We start from the raw sequence: 21,363 nt of genomic DNA, 5'->3' as shown, positions 1-21,363 counted from the left end.
CTGTTAGCCCTACTGACCTTGTCCTCACATTGTCAGCCCATGTTCATCTTGGGGTCAATAATGACTCCAAGATCACTTTCTGCCACTGTGCTTTCAAGAAGGAAGTTCCCCAGCCTATAGGTATGCTGCTTGTTCTTACTGCCCAAGTGCAGCACCCTGCACTTGTCAGCATTGAATCCCATCCTATTCTCATTTGCCCACCCCTGTAACCTGTCCAGGTCCCACTGTAATCTGTCCTTCCCTTCTAGCATGCCCACCTCACCCCAAATCTTGGTGTCGTCTGCGAATTTAAACAGGGTGCTTTTCACCCCATAGTCCAAGTTGCTAATAAAGAAATTGAACAGTGCGGGCCCAAGGACCAAGCCCTGGGGGACTCCACTGCCCACTTCCCTGCAGGTCCAATATGACCCGTCCACCACCACTCTCTGAGTATGACCCCTCAGCCAATTTGCTATCCATCTGGCTGTAGGTATCAATGCCACAGTTGCCTAGCTTTTTAATGAGAATGGGGTGGGAGACAGTGTCAAAGGCCTTACTGAAGTCCAGAAAGGCTACATCCACAGCAACACCTGCATCCAATGATTTTGTGACCTGATCGTGGAAGGCAATTAGGTTGGTCTGACAGGACCTGCCCCTAATGAAACCACACTGGTTGCCCTTGAGCATCATCCCTGCTGCTGGCCCATCACAGATGTGCTCCTTGATGATCTTCTCAAAGAGCTTCCCCAGGATTGAAGTAAGACTAACAGGTCTATAGTTGCCCGGGTCCTCCCTCTTCCCTTTTTTATAGATGGGGACCACATTGGCCTTCTTCCAGTCATCTGGCACCTGGCCAGAGTACCATGAGTGCTTGTAAAACCGTGCCGGGGCCCTGCAATAACCCCTGCCAATTCCCTCAACACCCTGGGGTGGAGAGCAGCTGGACCTGCTGATTTGAACACATCCAGCCCTCCAGAAGTTCCCTAACCCAGTCCTTCCTGACCCTAGGCCTAGCAGAGTTTCTTCTGAGTCTGTCCTGAATCTCGGTAGGGGAGTCCTGGTCCCTGCACAAGAAAATGGAGGCAAAAAAATTGTTAAAGAGTTCTGCTTTATCCTCTGGTGCAACCACCACATTGCCAAGCATATCCTGCAGGGGCCCCACACTACCTGGTGCCTTCTTCATACTCCCTATGTATTTAAAAAAGGACTTTTTGTTATCCTTGATCCTTGATGCTAGCCCCAGTTCTGTATCTGCCTTAGCTTTCCTAACAGTCCCCCTACAGACACAAGCAGTGGAGGTATACTCCTCTTTGGTGATAGTCCCTCCCGTCCACTGGGTGTATGCCTCCTTTTTGGCAATCAGGCATTCCCGAATGCCCTTGGTGAGCCAGGGGGGGCTTTTGGGTACTCTTGCCCCCTTTGCTTCTCGTTGGGATTGTCACCCCTTGGGCTCTGAGTATCGTCTCCTTAAGGAACGACCACTCATCTTGGGCACCCAGTTCCCCTACTCTCCAGGACTCCAGTGCCTCTCCCACTAATCTCAACTCATTGAAGTTGGCCCTCTTGAAGTCAAGGGCTACTGCCTTGCTGCAGGCCCTTGACACCCTGCGCTGGATGGTGAATTCCAGCAAGCGATGATCGCTATCGCCCAGGTGGTCGAGGACCTGGAGTCCCCTCACCAGGTTGTCGCCTGTGGCCAGGACCAGGTCCAGCAGGGCATTCCCCCTGGTGGGACCGTGCACCTCCTGGGTTAAGTGAAGGTCCTGTATTTCGGCAAGAAACCTTCATGAATGGTCAGACCTGGCTGACTGCTCCTCCCAGCAAATGTCCGGGTAATTTAGATCACCCATGATGACTACCATCCCTTGACTTAGCTGCCTCCGCAAGCTGACCCGAGAATTCCCGGTTCAGCTCTTCCCTTTGGTTGGCAGGTCTGTAGTAGACCCCCACTGTTAAGTCCCTTTCCCCACAACCCCCCTGTATCCTGACCCAGAGCACTTCAGCCTGCCCCTCCTCAGACCCCATCCTGCTGGTTGAGGATGTGTATTGCTCTTTGACATAGAGCACCATACCCTGGCCTTTCCTCCCTGTTCTATCCCGCCTGTATAGTCTATAGCCCCTAATGTTTACTGCCCAGTCATAGGATGAATCCCACCAGGTTTCTGTGAGCCCTACTATGTCCGGGTTTGAACCAGCTATCCAGAGGGCAAGTTCCTCCTGCTTATTCCCCATACTATGAGCATTGGGGTAGAGGCATTTAAGGCCTTGAATTGTTGCATGTGCCACCCCCCAATTCCCAGGACTATCTGGATCCCTGTTGCTTACCTGGGTACTCCTTGTGCACGTCACCTGTCTTGGTTGGGAGGTGTCCTCAAGTTCTCCTGTGGCCCCATCCCCCGGTGAAGCTAGTTTAAAGTGAGCTGTGTGAGATCAGCCAACCTGGAAGAGAAGACACGCTTACCTTTAGGAGAGAGGTGTAGCCCATCCCACCCAAGCAAGTCCCCTGTGCAAAAGTATGGGTTGTTATCCAGGAACCCGAGGCCTGCCTGGTAGCACCAACTTCGTAACCACTGGTTGACCTTGCCAACGCAGGTCTTGTGTTGCTGTCCACACCTACTCCCCGGGAGAATAGAGGACAATACCACCTGTGCCCCCGTCTCCTTGAGCTTGGCCCCCAGGGCCTTGAAGTCCTTCATGATGCGGTCTGGGTTGCCTCTGGCCGTGTCATTTGTTCCTACATGGATGAGAACCATGGGGTACTGGTCTGAGGGTCAAATGTAGGCCAAGATCCTCTCTGTGATGTTCTGAATCCAAGCCCCAGGCATGAAGCAGACCTCTTGTACCATGGGGTCGGGTCGGCAGATGGGTCCCTCCATTCTCCTTAGGATGGAGTCCCCAATGACGAGGACCCGGCGTTTCTTCCTCCTGATGTTCCCTCCCTCTCTGTGCTATCTGTATCTTGCGTGGAATGGCAAGATGATTTCCCCAAAAGAGGGAATCATTTTCAGTGATGTAGAGTCTGAAGAACAGAAGAAGCCAGAAACACTTGTGCCCTAGATTGGAGATAGGTTGTCCAAATATCTAATCTTCCCCCACATGACAGAGGAGCAGTATTGGAGCACAGTACTCAAAACACCAAGAGCAGTTCATAACAGGCCATAGGTAAAAGCAGGGTAAATAAGGGCACCACCAATGCCCTGCCCCTACACCAGCAGGGAAGTAGTTGGTCAATATGCTCGGAAGAATCTAGGAAAGTTAAACATTTCTACAGTCTCAGCCAGTCTATCTTAGAGGAAGAATTATTTCCTGACTCCAAATTTGGGCTAAGTACAGACAGTTAAAAAGCCCAAGGCTGAATTGATTCAATCTTTGCAGGGTAGTCTAAACTGTGTAGATTGAACCAATAAACCAGTGAACAGACATTCACTTTGATTCCGCAAATGCAGCCACATGCTTGCAGTGGCCTGGGCCAGGAGCTGGGGGGTGCTAGAGCTTGCCTCCCTGTTTAGCTGGAGTAGACAACTTGGGCCAAAACTAGCCCACCCACCCACCCTGTGAGGTGGGATGTGCAGGAGCTAAGCAAAGCATCCTCAGATGCTGGGGGACTGTGAGTTAACTTGAATCAGGAGGGGATTTGGGACAGAATTTCAATAAACAGATTTAACCTAAATCACTATATTGCACCACTGATTTTTGAACCAGAACTCCATGTCCTTTTTTACTAGGCCTTCCATAAATGTATTCAGGTCAGTCTTAAAGCAAGGCTGTTTTTTTGCCTCCACCACTTGACTTGAAAGACCATTCCAAAACTTCACTCGTCTGGTAGTTAGAAACCTTCTAATCTCTAATTTAGATTTCACCCTCATCAGTTTGCATTTATTTAATTCTTTGCTAGAATTGTTTTGCACCCTAAAAAGCTTTTCATGCTATGAATGTACTTCTACAGGGTGATCATGTCACTTCTCTATCTCCTTTTTGCTAGAGAAAAAAAGCCTGGCTCCTTTTTTAATTCTTCATAAGATCTTCAAGAAAATATCTTCATTCTTCATTTTAGCATCTCTCCTCCTTTTTTTTTTTTTAAGTTTTAGTTAATGTTTTTGAACATTGGTTACCAGAACTGCACAGTATTTTAAATAGTGTCTTATCAATACTCAATCAGTAGGAGGCATTCCTTTTCCTTGTATTCCCCCTGATCTGAGGAGGATCATGAGGTATGTGGATTTGCTCAGATGATTTTTAAAACAAATGTGAATTTAAGGTCTCTTCCTTTTGAAAGTAGAATACTGTGCCCCGGGATGAAGCAATTTCATGTGTGCTCTGAAATAGACCATAACTTTTGTGAGCTCCAAATATCTCATATACTAATTTTATTAACAGTGAATTTCTAAGAAGATAGCACGTTACATAGTTTTCATGATAGTTGTGATGAAAGAGAGATGCGGTAGGGTTTCCCTCCTACAGACAGAGCCAGACCTGTAGCTGCTACAGATCAGCATGATTCTACTGCATTAATTCAGTCAATGAATTTGGTGGAGCTATCCATTTACAAAAGCTAAAGATCCGGCCCATTGTTTCCTGTCATAGGGCCCAGCACTGCATGCTTATGCACATTCTTAGTTTGATTCATATAAATACAGAGAGATGTAGTTAGCAGTCTTAGATGGGTGTTCCTCAGGGATCATGGACTTTTTCTCCTGACTTCTAAAATCTTGAAGCTGAAGGTTAGAAAATTGCAGATGCATTCAAGAAAAAAACAGCTTGTTCTTTCATATCATATTCCCTCTTCCAGTGTATCAATTTAGATAGCTCTTTTGGGGGGGGTGTTTGTCACACATGAAAAAGACCAATGTCACCTTACAGGGTTCTGAAAATCTGAGATCTTATACTCTCAAATGAAATGGGAAAGTGGAAAATCTATGAAAATGGGATTCCCCACTATGACTTTTTACTCCATTGCTTATGACCTTCCAAAGTTGCAGTAAGACAGAGGCATTTTCAATCCTGGTCCCAGTTGACTTTGAATATGATTGCCCAAGTGCCTATGAGCAAATAAATCTGAGATCTACTATCATTTATGTTGGAGTGGCTAACTGAGTGGATGGGAAGCTTAGAGCTGGTCACCTTTGCAGCTGACATCTGTCAAACCATAGTAGGGGAGGTAGCTGAAGAGAAACCAGTAGATGCAAAAGTCTGCAAGAGTTGCTTATCTGTTGCAGGTTTGCAAGAATGTTTAGACAAGACTGGCTTCATGGCCTACGGGAACAGACGGCAGTCACAATTTGGTCTCCCTGAAAACAGAAATGAGGAAGATGATGATCTGGACAAAGGAAACCTTGTCAAAGTAAGGAAATGAGAGTCAGGCAAAGATAGGGAGGCATAGTCTTCAGAAGCATGGCCATGCAATGTGCGGTATTTTTGTTTCAGTTCTCTCTACTGCTAATAAATTAACAGACCAGAATTATGCTGTAGTTCGAACAGGTGCACTTATCTGCACCTATACGTGTCCCTTCTGGCAATTTTTCCTTCTAACTACATGAAGCTTATTTAAAATGGACTCAGAAATCAAGGGTAGGCTTTTCCTCCAAGGGATGCACAGAGTTCATCTCACAGGATCACAAAAATAAAGTACGTGCTTTCTTTTCTGGGGATGCCCAAAGACCACTCCAAACAGGCAAACCAGGTTAATATTTTTAAATTAATGCTGATGCTAGCTCTGCTTTTGTAAGAAAGTTTTCAGACTGTGATGTTCACTAGAAGATTCCAGGCTTGCAGTAGACATGGCTTCATAAAGTGGGACAAGGGTGCAAACAGAGCGTCCAGAATCGGTGGCAACTAGAACTGGCATCACTGCAGAAGTACAAGTCCATGTCTCAGAAGAGTGTGATGTGGGTCTGGCCTTTACCACTGTTACTTGCAGAAAGTCACAGAGAGCTATAGGGGCTTTTGGCCACCAAATCTTTGCATGTGTTTTTTCATTGCATCCTCCAGTTCACCTACAGCATACTACAATGTTATTTGTTTCCTGGTGATGAGACCTGAGTGAGTGTCACATTTGGCGCAGTTTACAGACTCAGCCTGGGTAACACTTGATCCAGATTAAATAGATCTCAGGAACATTAGATGTGGGAACCCTGAAGCAAATTCAGGTTTTTGGTATAGCAACAGCCTCAATATTGATGGCTGTTTCTTTGTAGTGCTGACCTTGAAGCTGTGGGGACAGGTGGAGATACTATGGGACATGCTGGATGAAGGGAAGCAGTATTTAAAGGTGTGTTTACTGTGTCTGTAGCACATGTTGCAGCAGGTGTTGAGAGGGCTTCAACCCCTGTGTACCTCAGAACAGAGGTTTATTGAGAAGTTCTTTGTGCTGAGCCAGGATGCTATAAGACAAGAAGTTCTAGAGGTAAGTCAGCTAAGTGAATAGCATGGGGGAAGGTGTACTGATCTTAACATGATAACCCTTTGGGAGCAAGGAGATTAAATTAACTTGAGGGTTTGGATTCAGTAAAATTTGATTATTGTAGCATTCTTATCAGCGTGTACTTGAGCATCACACATGGAGCTGTAATATAAGGCACTATTACTCCTACTGAAATGACACCCAAAAATTATGTTCTACTCTCTGGATGGGGAAAATGAGTGTCTTTAAAGATGACTTATGTTCTGTGACCCATTCTATTTTCCAGCCACCTGCCACAAGTGAGAGAGAAGAGGATGCAGCTTTTCCGGAGGAATCGCCTTGTGCCAAGATTAAGAGCCAGTACGTGAGTGACAAGTTATAACTCATTGCAACGATCACAGACCCTGGGCTTCTCAGAAGCACCTGGTTGAGGAATGAGTTGAATTGGACAGATTTTTTTTCCTTGATATCTTTGCTGATCTCATACTTTTTATTCATTGATTGAACATTTCAGGGTTTTTTCCTTACAACAGTATCAAACAATCAGCATCCTGGATGAGTATTTGGAGGTGTCCCACCCAGATTCAGCAACCAGAGTAGTTGCTTTGGTCACCCAGACCTAGTGATGCTCCTGATAAAGTCAGTGAAGTTTTCTGTTACAAAAAATGTTGGCTCTGATCACATTTAGATTGGTGATACTTAGAAGTAACTCCACAGACTTTCTATCTTATATCCATGTAAATGAGAGTAGAATATGACCCTTTTTTTTTTTTTTTTTTTTACAATATTGGGGGCAATTTGCCTGAAAAGCCACCTGATGGTTCTCTATTGCCAGTGGAACAGGACCTAAGATGGTGTGAGTTAAGATCCAATATTTATTCAGACAGAAGGCTGTCTGAAAAGATTCTTTATCCCTTGGTTCTGGTCTGATCTAATGGAAGAAGCAAGGCACAAAAATATGAACACACCTACAACTAGGAAGGTAGTTCTAAGAATTCTGATGGTATTATAACTTGGGAGAGGATAGCATGTTGGACTAGGCATCAAGAGAGCTAGTTTGCATTCCCTGGGTACACATTTAGTGTGCTCTGGTCATTACTTATTACAGCAATTATTAGGGCTCTGTGAAGATTCAGTGGAGATTCAGCCAGATTGGGTGGCCAAATCTCCAAATCCGAATTGAATCAGAAGACCCTTTAATTCTCTCCAAATTGAATCAGAACCCTCCAAATCGATTTGGAGAGATTCAGAAAGATTCATTGATTTGGACGTAGGCACAGCTTTAAACGCTTTTTTTACACGCCTCTAAGTACCAGGCAGCTTGTGAATGCTGCAGTGCTGGGCCACATGGAGTGTCCCACAGAAGTGCGGGGGGCTTCCTAGTGTGCTCAACAGCAGACCCAGAAGTGGATGAGAAGCACTTCTAGTCCACTTCTGGGTCTTCCAGGGAGTGCACAGGGCCCCCCCTGCACTCCTGTGAGATACTCCATACGCCCCAGAATCGCAGCATTCACAAGCTGCGCTGGTACCTAGAGGTATGTAGAAAAAGCATTTAAAGCTGTGTCTATGTCCGAATTGCTGATTCTCCAAATCAGCATCAAATCTTCAGATTCAGATTTGGCCTATTTGAATCAGGGACAGTGATCTGAATCAATGAATTGAGTCACTGTCCCCAGTTCGGGCCAAATCCAAATCGAATAGGGCCCGTTTCACATGCTCCTAGCAATCATAGCTGTCCCACTGATTCCTAGTGCTCCTATGTCTGTTTGCTGTTGCCACCTGATGTTTCTCATCCTATACTCAAACCCTTTGGGACAAGGACTGTGTTTTCCTTACATCTGTTTTTTATTTTTAGATAAGTCTATTGACATATACTGTGGTATAGGAATGGTAGTAGGTGGCTTGCTTGCTGATTTTGTAACTATCTGGTCTCTACAAGTCCTACTCCCTTGTTTATAAACGTGTCTAGCTGGGGTGTGAACTTTCAACTGTATATCATTGTTACTATCCATACCTCTGTAAGCGTCACCTTTCTGTCCCAACCACCTTCTTGACTGTAACCCTTATCCTAGACTAGAAGAACCTTCTGCGCAGCTGCTGACTGAGATTTTCAATTCTTTGGAGCCAGAGCTGAGAAGTTTTATAGATACCTTCAATAAAGTCCATGAGTTTAGCTGCCTGCAAGTCCTGGTTACCTTGAATGACTACATGTTGGAGATACAGGGCTCTTCCTCAGCTTTGTCCTCCTCCTTCCTCAACACTGTCCTCAGCAACATGCTGCTCCTAGCCAAGAACAACTTCAACAAGTGCATTGTGAGTTCCTAGTTATAAACAAAGCTGAGTTTCAGGTAGTGTTGGAAGCTCAAAATAGTGTTATAATCAATAGATCTTTTGCACCTTGTATAAGCCAGTATCATTTATACCACTGAAGTCAGTCTCCAGCACTGGAGTGAATAATAATTTATACTAGGCATGGATTCATCCTTCAGATCTTGTAAGGCCTGAAATCACACCACGTGGCCCATACATAGTGTGTGAGACTATTCTCACTTGTCATTGAGTTCTGCAAGTTCACACAAAGCTGGGAAGCCACAGGAGTTCCTAAAACCATGGATGGAAATGCTCATGTAGGAGCTTCCATGTCTAAGTTATGGATTCAGATCTAGTCCATTTTAGCAGTGGCTACAAGTGGTGGCCACCTGTTCTCCACCAACAGTCCCTATGAACCAAAACAGGAGTCTCAGCGCAAGCTGTTAGTAGAAAAGTCCAGATCACAAAAGCACCACAAGTGATTCACATTAGTGTCCTTGTTGGCATTATCACCCCTGAAGAGCAGTAGGGTCCTGAAGTGGGAATAAAATTCATTGTCCAGTCTCAAATACAAGGTCAGATTTAAATATTATAATGGTCCCTTCTGGCCTTGAAATGTAAGAGCAGCTCCAAAATTGAACATTTTGTCATGTAATGCATATTCATCCCATGCAGATGATAAATTCTGTCTCTCTGGAGCACAGAGGCCCAGTTACACTGATGTTGGTGTGTAGGCTCTGGTTGGTTTGCTTGCCAACACACTCCTTGACCTGTCCTCAGCTGAGACAGGGATTAGTCATGTCTGAGAGTGCTCTGCTTTATTTTACTGATTCCAGTATGCTCTGTGCAAAGAAATTGAGGAAGCGAAGTTGCCCAGCAAGATGAAGGGTGGGATCCTACCATTTGTGAGCCGCTTTGAGGAATATGTGAATTTCTCTGAGGAGGCTTTTAAGTGGGCCCAGCAGACAGGAGAGTTGGAGAAAGCCCACATGAGACTGGTGGATACAGTCTTCAACAGCAGTGAGTACACAGGTCCTAGATCTATATATGAACCTGAATCACAACCTTTGGGTCTGAATCAGTATTTCAGTTCCATATGTTAAAGCCTAAATCATGCAGATATTGGATTTGGGGTTTTTTGTTATGTAAAGAGGCCTATGTAAAATGTGGCAATGTGTGAGAGTTGGAGCAGTGAAACAGCTGCTCAAAGTCCAGAATTCCCATTTTGTGGGGATTGCTGCTTTTTCACATTTGTTTGGCTTCTGGTTCAGACAAATATCCTGAATTTTGTCTTCAAGCTTCTTGTGAAGCAGAAACTCTGAAAAATTAATGTAAGCATTTCAAAATTTCATTTAGATTTGTCTATATTTTTTACATTTTATATTGTTTTTAATTATTTTCCATTGTGTAGCTATGAATAATATGTACTACTCCTAAAGCTGTTACAAATATGACACAGTTGAAATACTATTTTATTTCATTTTTAAAATCATTAAAGGGCAGCTGCTACTTAGAACAGATTGAAAAAACTAATCTAATTTCCTAGAGCAGAGTCTCCTCCTCATGTTGTAATGAAACCATTTAAAATTTTGACTTGAGGTCTACACACACCCCGCTAAATGTCTACCCACTAGGTTAGCATGGTTAAAGATTGCCAGCTTTTATAGCCAACAAGACACAAAGGAACGACGAGGGTAGCACCATGTCCACCTTTGATTGTCCAGCCCTAATAACTAGGTGCCCATTTACAGCAGCGTTCTCTTAAAGCATGTGATACAAGTCCAAAGTAAGGCTTACACTCATGCTTTTGGAGCCATAGTAAGACATCCTGTTTGCTCTACCACCATGCCTCTTCCACGTGTACACCTATGCACATATATGAAGACTAGCCAATTACCCATCAAGAATGACAGGGGGGAGGGGGCTGGGATGGAGTACTACCACCTAACACCCCATGCTGCCACTGTTCTGCCTCTTGCAGGGAGTGAGGTGGGGTTCTCAGCGCTACTTGCATGGAGTGGGGTGAGGGAGCCAAGGCCAGCGCTGCTGGCCCTGGCTCCCCCACCCCATGTCTGGTCCTTGGCGAGGCTTCAGAATCATGGCAGCGCTCCCCCATGGTTAGAGCACTCTGATTGGTTGTTTCTGTCAGCCAATTGGAGTGCAAATAAAGTGTTATAGACATACAGACAGACAGACAGACTTAGGCTTCTATAATATTAGATTACTCATGCATGCATGCATTTGCCTGTAACAGGAGGGACATCAAGGTCACCATGCTCTCCCCTGCTGCCTCTTTTACTGGGCCAAACTTCTGACTCGCACCCTCCTATTCTCGTCCGCTACGACTTTGATTGTACATGTGTGTGTGTGTGTGATATATATATATATATTTTTTTTAATTTATTTTAAATATAGGGAGGCTGCCTTTCTTCTACTTGGCCACAGTTCTCCTGTCTCGGGTGTTCCGTGTACCCAAGCCTTATGAGCTATGCGTGGCTCCTACCACCCCAATACCACGCCCCAAGCCTCGCAGATGTAATAGACATTGTTAGGTCTCTCAATTCGCGCCCTCTCTAGTGCTCAGGCTCTCCACAGTCCTGTCTCTCTCTCTCTCTCTGTACCCTTCTCAATCGTTGCCGCCCTTCTCTGGGGCTCACCACAATGCTGCCCCCTTCTCCAGGGCTCACCCCACCCACACTGGGGCTTCTCAACAGTGCCCCCTTCTCTGGGGCTTCTCAGCTGCCCCTCTCTGGGGCTGGGGTCTATGTACCCCGTATGCAGCTCCCTCACTGGCGCTGGGGTCCCCACACTATTGTGAGTCCCCTGTGAGGCCTCCTCCAACCCCTAATAGCCTCACCCAAACCACCAACATAACAAATAGTAACATAAACACAAGCCCCTAGGCTACAACACAAACATAAGCCTCCAGCTATAACTACACTCCAGCCTACCAGGGCTTCTCTATCCCTCCACAGTGACCAACGCTACTCTGGCTTTCAGGCTTGGCTTCTCTTTTCTAGCAGGGAACTCCTTCTTCTTTAGCTGCTGGTAGGGAACTGCCTCTGGCCTCCTGCCTATGCTTTATATAGGAGCCAGGCCCTGCCCCTTCCTTCAGCTGGCTAGGCAGGTGTGGTCATTATCCCACTAGTTGCCTCAGCAACCAGCACCTGAGGAGTTTTCCCTGCTCTCTCAGTAGCAGGCACCTTAGTGCCTTGCTACAGAGCCCATGTATATACAAACATCAGGACTGGTTTGGTACCCAGGAAGCCCAGAAGTGCAAGATCAGAAGTGCCATAGAGTACCCTTCTTTCTTCCACCTTCCACTGCTGAGAACTGAGTCCAAGTTCTTGTGTGCTGGAGACTATCCAGGCTATACAGATTCACTGTTTGAAACCCTTCTTCACACAGGCCAGGAGATCCCAGGAGCAAGAATAACAAAGCTCAGGAGATGCAGTCACTGCAAAAAAGCTTTTAGAAAGAGGCTGTCTCTCTCCAAAAACCATTGATGTATTGTGACAGAAAGAGGAAAAGACTGGTAGTTGACAATTTGCCTTCTGTGCTACTGGACCAGAGATCTGTGCTGAGATCATAGCTGATCTCTGGCTTCCCAGCCTCCTGAGCTTGGGGTGCTGTGGAGTGATACCTTTCACTTCGTCAGAAGGCTGTACTGCAGAGCTCTCAAGGGTTCCTGCACCTGACAGTCCTGAGCACTTTCCTCAGTGCTGAGCACTGACTTTGGTCTGGGCATTAGCCTGGATGAGCCTCTGACAAGAATCCACACTAATACAGTTCATGTGAGGCCCTTTCAAAACTAAAAAACATCTAAAGCAACTGGGATAAGAAATAAGAGTAAAGTAACTATTATTGGGATCTTTTTTCCTTCCAATATTGGAACAGCCAGCAGTTCCAATGGGACAATCATGACCCTCAGTCCAGTAGCATTACTGAGGGAAGCAAGCAGGGCACCACCCCCTGGCACTGACTTAGAGATGGGGCCATTATGGCTCCCTCCCTCCAGGAGTCTTTGCCACAACAAGCCCTGCCCTGCCTGGTCATAGGAGTTGGACAGGCACAGCCCCATGCAGTGAATCTTGGAAAGGAGGGGAGTGGAAGGACACCCATCTGGGGAGGCTTTGCCTTGAGAGCCCATGTTTCTGCCTGTCCCTCGGCTGCATTAGCCTGAGCCCACAATTCTACAGCAGCAGCCCACAACAATAGACATAGCAGCAGCAGCAGCAGCCTCCATCCAAGTGAAGAGAGCCCAGGCAAGTAAGACTCTGCTCCCCCTCCCCTTCTGCACCTTCCCCTCCACTTTTCAGTGTTCAACATAATTTCCCACTATACACCTCTGCCCTGGGCTCTGAAAGAGCTCACAGTGTCTCTGCCTCACTAGGAAGGCTAGGAAGGTTCAGCCAACCTGTGACAGGCTTAAGTAGTAACTACTTTGTAAGTCCAGTTTCTTGTTGGCAAGTGCTGGGCTTAACATGTCCTGCTTTTTCACTCTTCATCTTGTCTCTCCCCCCTTCACCTTGGATAATGAAAGGTCCCTATATTCCTCTGTGCTTATTTTCTCCCTTTCTTTCTCTTTAGTCAATAATCTGTCTTCAGTGAACTTGAAAGTCAATACAGATATGGTCATAATGGAGAACTTCCATCACATGCACCGCTTTCTGTTGCAAAAGAAGATCTGCTGTTTGGAAAGCAAACAGAGGGAAGCCAAGGAAATGTACAGCAAGCACCTGGTTTTGTATGTCACCCAGTGCCTGGGACAGCCACTAGAAAAGCTCAAGGTGAGTACATTCTAAGCTATGACATACTCCAAGATGCAGCATTCAGGAGGCCCCAAGGGCACTGTGCATCTCTGATTTTACTGTCATCTCATTTGTCCCCAGAACTTAGGGCAGCCCTTTGCTGCCTACAGGACACTGCTGCTGCAGTGAGGAGGTAGGTAAAGGAGTCTTAGGTATGGAGGAAGGTATCACCTTTTCAGCAATATCAGACTTCTTTTGTCCGAAGTGCTTTGCAAGCATTGGCTGACTGAACTCCTTTTCCAGGTTGGAGATCATTTCCTTCTTCCTGAGAGAGAGTGTGTTTCTAACCTTTAGAACTAAATGCAATGCCTCAAATGCAGAAGCTACACAGGGTGCGGATAAATCCTGGAACTGTTGTACAAAGATCATATAGACCATCAAAGGGATGTTGGTGTTAGGGCTAATTTTACTCGTCATCACACTGCTGTTCTCTCTGAGCTCACAAGACAATAGAGAAGAAAATGCTGTCATCTACGACACTACTCTGAATTCTTGTTTATTTGGGTCCAGATGCTGATGCTCCTTCTTATCATAAAAAGCAATCCCTGGCATCCTACTGACATCACTGGGGCTACTTGCAGAGTAGGGTACTTCTCACCATGAATGATGGTACAAGACCCTGGCCCTTATGTGTTTAGTCCTTTATAGACAGAAGGTTTTTTTATTACAATAGCACTGATAGGCCCAACCTGAGATCAGTGCCACGCTCTGCTAGGCCCAGTTACAAACACATCGAGCTAGCAGAACTGTGGCTGCAGTTCATTACATTGACTCTGAATTGAAGGGGCTGACTCTGACCCCTGCCTTCTTTTTCAGCAGGGGGTCTGTGGGTGGCTGATGCTAATTCTTTCTGGATGGATGCTTGTGCTGATCAGCCTAACATAAAGTCAGGGGCCCTAGGCAACTGCTTTGTTAACTGAACTAAAAGCACAGCACCACCAACTCAAGGAGGCATTCAGTTCTTTCCTATAGATTCTTGCCATTCTGGCAGCTCCTTGCTATTCTGATTAATGCTCACCTGTCTGTTCATTGGCCTGTAACTTCTAATAAAAACCAAGTCCAGCTTGACTTAATTGAAATTCCTGTTGATCTGATTTGCTTCTGGTCTTTTCTGTCAAATCGCTCATGCCCTGGCTTTGCTGGAAATTCAGCTCAATGTCTAATATTACCCTTAGCTTCAGTCTACACCCTGCCTGTGCTAGTCATTTGGATGTTTGGGATGTTTCAGCAATATAGGTGAGTATCATTTTATTAGCAGTGACAGGCTGCTAATGACTAAATTTATGGAGAACATTTACAATGGTCTGCTAAGGAGTTTATGAAAGCCTTAAGTGGCCTCTTGTTTATTCCCATACATAGTTCTCCAGTAAGGCTGTGTGAAATGTCACTGGCCATTTCGTTCCAACACTGTTTCCACCAATTTTGAGGTCGAAACAGCAAAATCAGGATGAAACAAAGGCCCTTGAAATAGTCTCAAAACAAAACGAGGCTGGTCAAAAGGTTTCAAAAGTTGAAACATTTCGACCATAGGCTGGGTATGGAACATCAGTCCAGCTGGGCTGACTTCCCATCTGCAGCACAAGATCTGGCAGGGGTCCGTGAGGCAGCCCAGCTGAGCTGCTTTCCTCTCCTCCTCGCTACATCGTGCCAGGGGCGGAAGGCAGCCCAGCTGGATTGCTTTCCTGTCCCCCCCACACTACATCACGCTGATGTAGCATGGAGGACAGGAAAGCAGTCCAGCTGGGTTGCCTGCTGCCCCTGGCACGATCTAGCACTGGGGATGAGGTGTCAGCCCAGCTGGGATGACTTCGCATCCCCAGTGAAACTCAAAACAGCATTGAAACAGTGTTTCTGTTTCGACGGAAAGGAACAGAACAGCTGTTTCGACTTGAAATGAAATTCGATACGAAACATTGTTTCGTCGAACTGAATTGCACTGAAAGTCTATGGGCCTGTCTATATTGTACACAGTGCTGTAGTGTAAATATACTCAAACTAACTTTAAACAAGTTAGTGCAAGTTCTAGTTGTGGCAGCATTGAATACTTGGCAAGCTAAAGTAGCCTGCCAAGAAGCAAGGTAAATTAGCAGACCTTCATGCTCCTGTGTCTAGACTGCTTCAGGCACTTAAACTTGTGTAAAACAAGCTCAGGTATCTTTTACACTATACTGAAGACAAATGCATAAATCACTTGTGAAAATGGACCAGAGACTCCTAAAACATTTAGACGCTTTTGAATATTTTACCTAGGGATTAGTTTTTCCTGCTGTCAGCATTGTTTCATAGTTTCATAGAAGTAGGGTCGGAGGGGACCTGAGAAGATCATCTAGTCTGACTCCCTGCCCTAGGCAGAAATGAATACAGGGCTCTTATGACCCCTATTAAGTTTAAGCTCAAATGACCCCAGCTAGGTAGTTATCAAGCCTCCTTTTAAAGACCCCTAAGGTAGGAGCCAGCACCACTTCCCTTGGAATCTGGTTCCAGATCCTGGCCGTCCTGACAGTGAAGTAGTGCCTCCTGATATCTAGCCTGAACCTACTCTTAGTCAACTTGTGGCCATTGTTCCTTGTTACTCTGGGAGGTGCTCGGGGGAACAGGGTCTCACCCATTCCCCTCTGGTTCCCCCTTGTAAGTTTATAGATGACTTCTAGATCCCCTTTCAGCCTTCTCTTGTGAAGGCTGAACAGGTTCAGGTTCCTTAGCCTCTCCTCGTAGGGCCTGCCCTGGTGTCCCCTGATCATGCGGGTGGCCCTCCTCTGGACCCTCTTGATGCTGGCCTCATCCCTCCTGAAGTGCAGCACCCAGAACTGGACACAGTACTCCAGCTGTGTCCTGACCAGTGTCACATAGAGGGGGAGGATCACCTCCTTGGACCTGCTCACGATGCATCTGTGGATACATGACAAGGGGCAGTTAGCCTTGCTGACTGCGTCCTCACATTGGCGGCTCATGTTCATTTTGGAATCGATAATGACTCCAAAATCTCTTTCTGCCACTGTGCTTTCAAGAAGAGAGTTCCCCAGCCTATAGGTAGGCTGCTGGTTCTTCCTGCCCAAATGCAGCATCCTGCATTTGTCCGTATTGAATCCCATCCTATTCACATTCGCCCACCCCTGTAACCTGTCCAGGTCCAGTTGTAACCTGTCTCTCCCTTCTAGCATGCCCACCTCGCCCCAAATCTTGGTGTTGCCAATGAATTTGAACAGGGTGCTTTTCATCCCCTCGTCCAAGTTGCTGATAAAGAAATTGAACAGTACGGGCCTGAGGACCAAGCCCTGGGGGACTCCACTGCCCACCTTCCTCCAGGTCGAATATGACCCATCCACCACCACTCTCTGGGTGTGGCCCCCTAGCCAATTTGCGACCCATCTGTGTAGGCATCAATACCACAGTCACCTAGCTTTTAATGAGAATGGAGTGGGAGACAGTGTTGAAGGCCTTCCTGAAGTCCAGAAAGACTATATGCATCGTGACACCTGTGTCCAATGATTTTGTGACCTGATCATAGAAGGCTATCAGGTTGGTCTGACAGGACCTGCCCTTAATGAACCCATGCTGGTTGCCCTTGAGCATCCCCCACCTCTGCTGGCCCCTCCCAGGTATGCTCCTGGATAATTTTTTCAAAGAGCTTCCCTAGGACCAAAGTAAGACTAACAGGCCTGTAGTTGCCTGGGTCCTCCCTCCTCCCTTTTTTGAAAATGGGGACCACACTGGTCTTCTTCCAGTCTTCTGGCACCTGGCCAGAGCACCACGCATGAAACTCATATTCTGGATTAACTGTAGAGAATCCTCTGTTCTGCACTGACTTACACAGCCCCTGTAAAACTTAAAATTGGACTTGCACTCTAAAACCTTTAGACTGGCTGCTGGTACATGGAACAATAGAAAACACAGCATGAGTTTCTAATACCAGGTGGCATCTGTTGGTACATTATATATACGACTCTTTGTGGACCTCCTTGCAGAACATGGAATCACAACAAGAAACAAAGGCATCCTCCCCTGTAAAACACATGCATAAAACAGGTTTTCTGGCTTTGTAGAAGACAGGGCATTGTCTCTTTCAGTCCAATGGTCAGTTTCTGCAGTTTATTCTTAGAGCTCAGTAAAGGCTGTGTAATGACGTCAGCAAACAAATGGTTGATAAATTATTTTCCCCTTAATCTCCTCAGCATTTCTTTGAAGGAGTGAAAACCCGTGTGGCTCAGGGAGTGAAAGAAGAGGAGGTCAGCTTTCACCTGGCATACAGTAAGCAAGAGCTGCGGAAGGTAATAGAGAAGTACCCAGGCAAGGAAGTGAAGAGAGCTCTTGAAACCCTCTACAAGAAAATTGTCAAATCTCTCTCCCCAGAGGAAAATCTATTGCCGGTAACTATAGCTCAGGCTCTACTTGTATGCTGTAGTGTAGCAGCATCTTAACATGTTTGGGAATTCAGACTTGACAAGTAATAAATGACAGGGAAAGGGGACCTTTGCCTTTCTACCCATGAGTTCTCCTGCGTTGTCCCCTCCTTTCCATCTCTTACCTCCACTTCCTTTTGTCCCCCACTCATCTATTGTTGTTTCCCTCATCCCTCTTCCCACTTTCAAATATCTTCTCTCTGCTCCATGTTTCTCTTAGTAGCTTTTGTTTGACATGCAGCCTGATAATTAGTGAGGATGCGTCTATCCATCTAACATAAGGGAAATTATCATCATTCTGCTTTGAGATACAAGAAGTTCTGAGGTGTTCTCCATGCTGACCATTTGCCACCTCCTCAAATTGACAGTTGCACTAATAGAGTATGTAAAGCAGGATGGTTGCACAGTGCTGTTATGGACCAGTGAGGAAAATCAGGCAGTATGTTCCCAGTTACACCTGCTTTCTCCCTAGGTTGTCTGGCAAGCCATGGAGCAGAAGTTCATATGTCAGTACCAGGAGTTTGAGGACCTGATCCAACGCTGTTATGCAGGGTCAGGGATCACCATGGACTTTACCGTGGAGGACTTGCTGAGCTACTTCAACTCCATCACCCAGTTCAAAATGTAAGAACAGTCTTCCTCTGGACATGTGTCTGGTGAAAGCTGCTCCTGCTGCTGCCACTGTTCCTGTCAGCAGCCATGTAGCCAAGAAGACGTAACTAAAATATGCAAATTAACCACATGCTGGGTGCATCTACATGAGAGACTGACTGTGCAGCAGTGCGTCACAGCACAGACCGTGCTAATATGCTACTGTGCAGTATTATTAGGCTACTGAGCAGTAGCGTCACCTAAAAGACATTCACTGGTGCTACTGTACAGTAACTCCAGTTACTGTGCATTTATTTAGTACTTGCTTTTACAAGTACTAATCAAATGCACAGTAGCATCTTGTGTAAATGCGCTCACTGATATTTGACACATGGTCTTTCAGCCTGGACTTAACCAAATATGAGGGTCTACTAAATTACTGGAAAATATAACCAAACTGGAGATCTTTCACAGGTGTTGGTCTGAAAATTGCCCTCCCCTAAGATAGGAAGTATTGGGATTCTAGCCATATCCTTTTGCTCAGGTGATCTATATAGCCAGTAATATACCTAACCCCCTGTATAGCTGTGAATCTCAGTGTCAATGGGATCACCCCTTATAGCACTGCTTTGTAATGTCCTATGAAAGTGAGCTGCCAAAGAGATGTTAGAGAAACCTGTGTTCCCCATATATTCTGAATGCACACAGTGTTGGTTCCTTGGCATTGAGCCCTACTAGAGAGCCAGGGGTTTCTCACTGCAGCAATGCTAAGCTAAAGTAAAAAGCATAACCTCCCAGCATAAAAACTAGAGATCAGAGCAGAATTTAAACTCCAGATCTGGCTTTCAACAACTCCAAAATCCCAAGGCATCTTGATCTAGGGTTTTAATAAAGTCCAGGAGAAAGATGAGAATAATTTGCAAAATGAGGATTTGAATCTGGGATTGGACTTCAAAGAAACTAAAGTTTGTGAGTGTTTGTATTTGAGGTTTTGGTTTTGGTTCATTTGTACAAAAAACAAAGTTTGTTCCCTTGTGTTTGTTCCTTGGGTAAGGTATTTATTTAGAGTCCATAGCAGGACTGTGCTGTCATGCTCTCCATGATGTAATTGAAATGAGCTATCTCTGTTCACTAATATGATTTCCATGGACTTGACCTCCAGCCAAGTAGCAGCAAAGCTCTCCATTGGAATTACACTTGTTTCTTAGTTCAGCTGTACTGAAGCAATGGATCTATGTATCTGGATGACTTGATGCAATGCATAGGATTCCCACTATATCTGTATTAATTCTGTTAGTCATCTGAAATATTACTTAATCTGTCAGTTATGCTGCACAGAAAATTTAAAATAAGAGTTATTTTACATACCATCATTGCTGTTAATATTCCAGAAATTATATCATTGAATGGGTTCATGACAGAGCAGACTATTATCCATAGACACCCCGGACAGTTTCCCAGGGAACTTCCCACTCTTGTTTAACTCAGCCTGTTTCCTTATTGAGAAGCCCACAGCAGCATTCAAAAGTAATAAAATGTTTTCACTGTTGACTGCATTGCTTTGATCTGTTCTTACTGGTGACCTAGCAGCATATGTGATGTCACCATAGGCAGCCTTGCCTTGTGGCACTGGTGCCAAGAAGAACCTCGAGGCCTTAGTTCAATACAAAGTAACATTCTAAAAAAGTGTATAAAATGCCTGCTCAGATGTATGTGGCTTTGATGATACAACAATGCCCGATTCTTCCATGGAAGGCAGTGGGAACCCCACCATTGACTTCAATAGGCATGGTTCAGAGTGAAAAGGCCATCTGTAGAGTATTGCATATTGTAGACAGGGCCTGCACTAGTGTTTTCCACACAGCTCCACCTGCATCCCTGCAAGCATGAAACATCTTCCTTGCTTTTCCACATTGAGCTTCTGCTAAGCAGAGATTTACACTTATTACAAACTGTGAAGAAGTATCATGAGTTAAACCAACATTTGCTTAGGTCTAAAATGCCAAGCCCAAGTAAATATAATGCCATCTGTCACAGAGCACTGAGGTGCCCTGTGCCTGAAGAGGGGAAAACTGCTAGGGAAGGAGCCCTAGCAGTGTCTAAGGAGCACAGCTGTGGGTTGCTGGGGCAACCAGGGAAGGTCAGCTGACCAGAAGGGGCAGGGCTTGACCCTTATAAAGCCCAGGAGCAGAGGCCTGAGGCAGTTTCCTGCCAGCAGCCAGAGAGGCAGGAGCTCTCTAAGCCAGGATGCAGTTAGAAGCCTGACCGCAGGTACAGCTTATGGCAGCTCTAAGATGCTGGAGCAATGTTGTTATAGCCAGGCGGCTTATGTTTAGGTTACAGCCCAGGGGCTTGTGTTTTGTAGTTTGTTGAACCGGTGGCTTGGGTGAGGCTATAAGGGGATGGAGGAGGCCTCATAGGGGACTCACAGCGGAGTGTGAGGACCCCAGTGCCAGCGGGCACAGCACACAGGGTGCATAGACCCCAGCCCCAGAGAGGGGTGTTTGAGAAGCCCTAGCGTGGGCATGGCGAGCCCCCGAGAGGGGAGCGCTATTGAGAAGCCCAAGTGTGGGTGTGGCAAGCCCCAGATAGGGGGCCGCATTATTGAGAAGCCCAAGTTGGGCACAGTGAGCCCCAGAGAAGGCGGGCAGCATTATTAGGATGCCCAAGTGTGGGCACTGGGAGCCCCAGACAGGGGGCTGCATTATTAGGAAGCCCAAGTTGGGCATGGTGAGCATCATGTAGGGGCAGCATTATCGAGGAGCCCAAGAATAGGCACGGAGAGCCCCAGATAGGGGGCAGCCTTACTGGGAAGCCCAAGGGTGGGCACGGAAAGCCCCAGGAGGGGGCAGCATCGTAGATAAGGCCCCAG

At 46.1% G+C, this 21,363-nt stretch overlaps 1 protein-coding gene across 4 annotated transcripts in view; it reads left to right on the top strand.

The window, feature by feature from the left end:
- Window positions 1-20,027, top strand: part of LOC102375745 (exocyst complex component 1) — a 74,704-nt gene extending 54,677 nt beyond the window's left edge. For 2 of the 4 annotated variants that reach the window (XM_006036729.2, XM_025193065.1), the window contains exons 11-18: window positions 5,196-5,320; window positions 6,269-6,382; window positions 6,666-6,739; window positions 8,452-8,692; window positions 9,526-9,709; window positions 13,280-13,479; window positions 17,673-17,867; window positions 18,373-20,027. In XM_006036729.2, the coding sequence (XP_006036791.1) occupies window positions 5,196-5,320; window positions 6,269-6,382; window positions 6,666-6,739; window positions 8,452-8,692; window positions 9,526-9,709; window positions 13,280-13,479; window positions 17,673-17,867; window positions 18,373-18,528 (1,289 nt within the window). In that variant the 3' untranslated portion in view covers window positions 18,529-20,027. The remainder of the gene's footprint in view (window positions 1-5,195; window positions 5,321-6,268; window positions 6,383-6,665; window positions 6,740-8,451; window positions 8,693-9,525; window positions 9,710-13,279; window positions 13,480-17,672; window positions 17,868-18,372) is intronic. The other 2 variants (XM_006036730.2, XM_006036731.2) reach the window with 2 other exon arrangements.
- The last annotated feature ends 1,336 nt before the right edge of the window (window positions 20,028-21,363 follow it).

This window comes from Alligator sinensis, unplaced genomic scaffold (assembly GCF_000455745.1).
Source record: "Alligator sinensis unplaced genomic scaffold, ASM45574v1 scaffold92_1, whole genome shotgun sequence".
Lineage (NCBI taxonomy): Eukaryota > Metazoa > Chordata > Crocodylia > Alligatoridae > Alligator > Alligator sinensis.
This window is presented reverse-complemented; position numbering and strand designations above follow the sequence as displayed.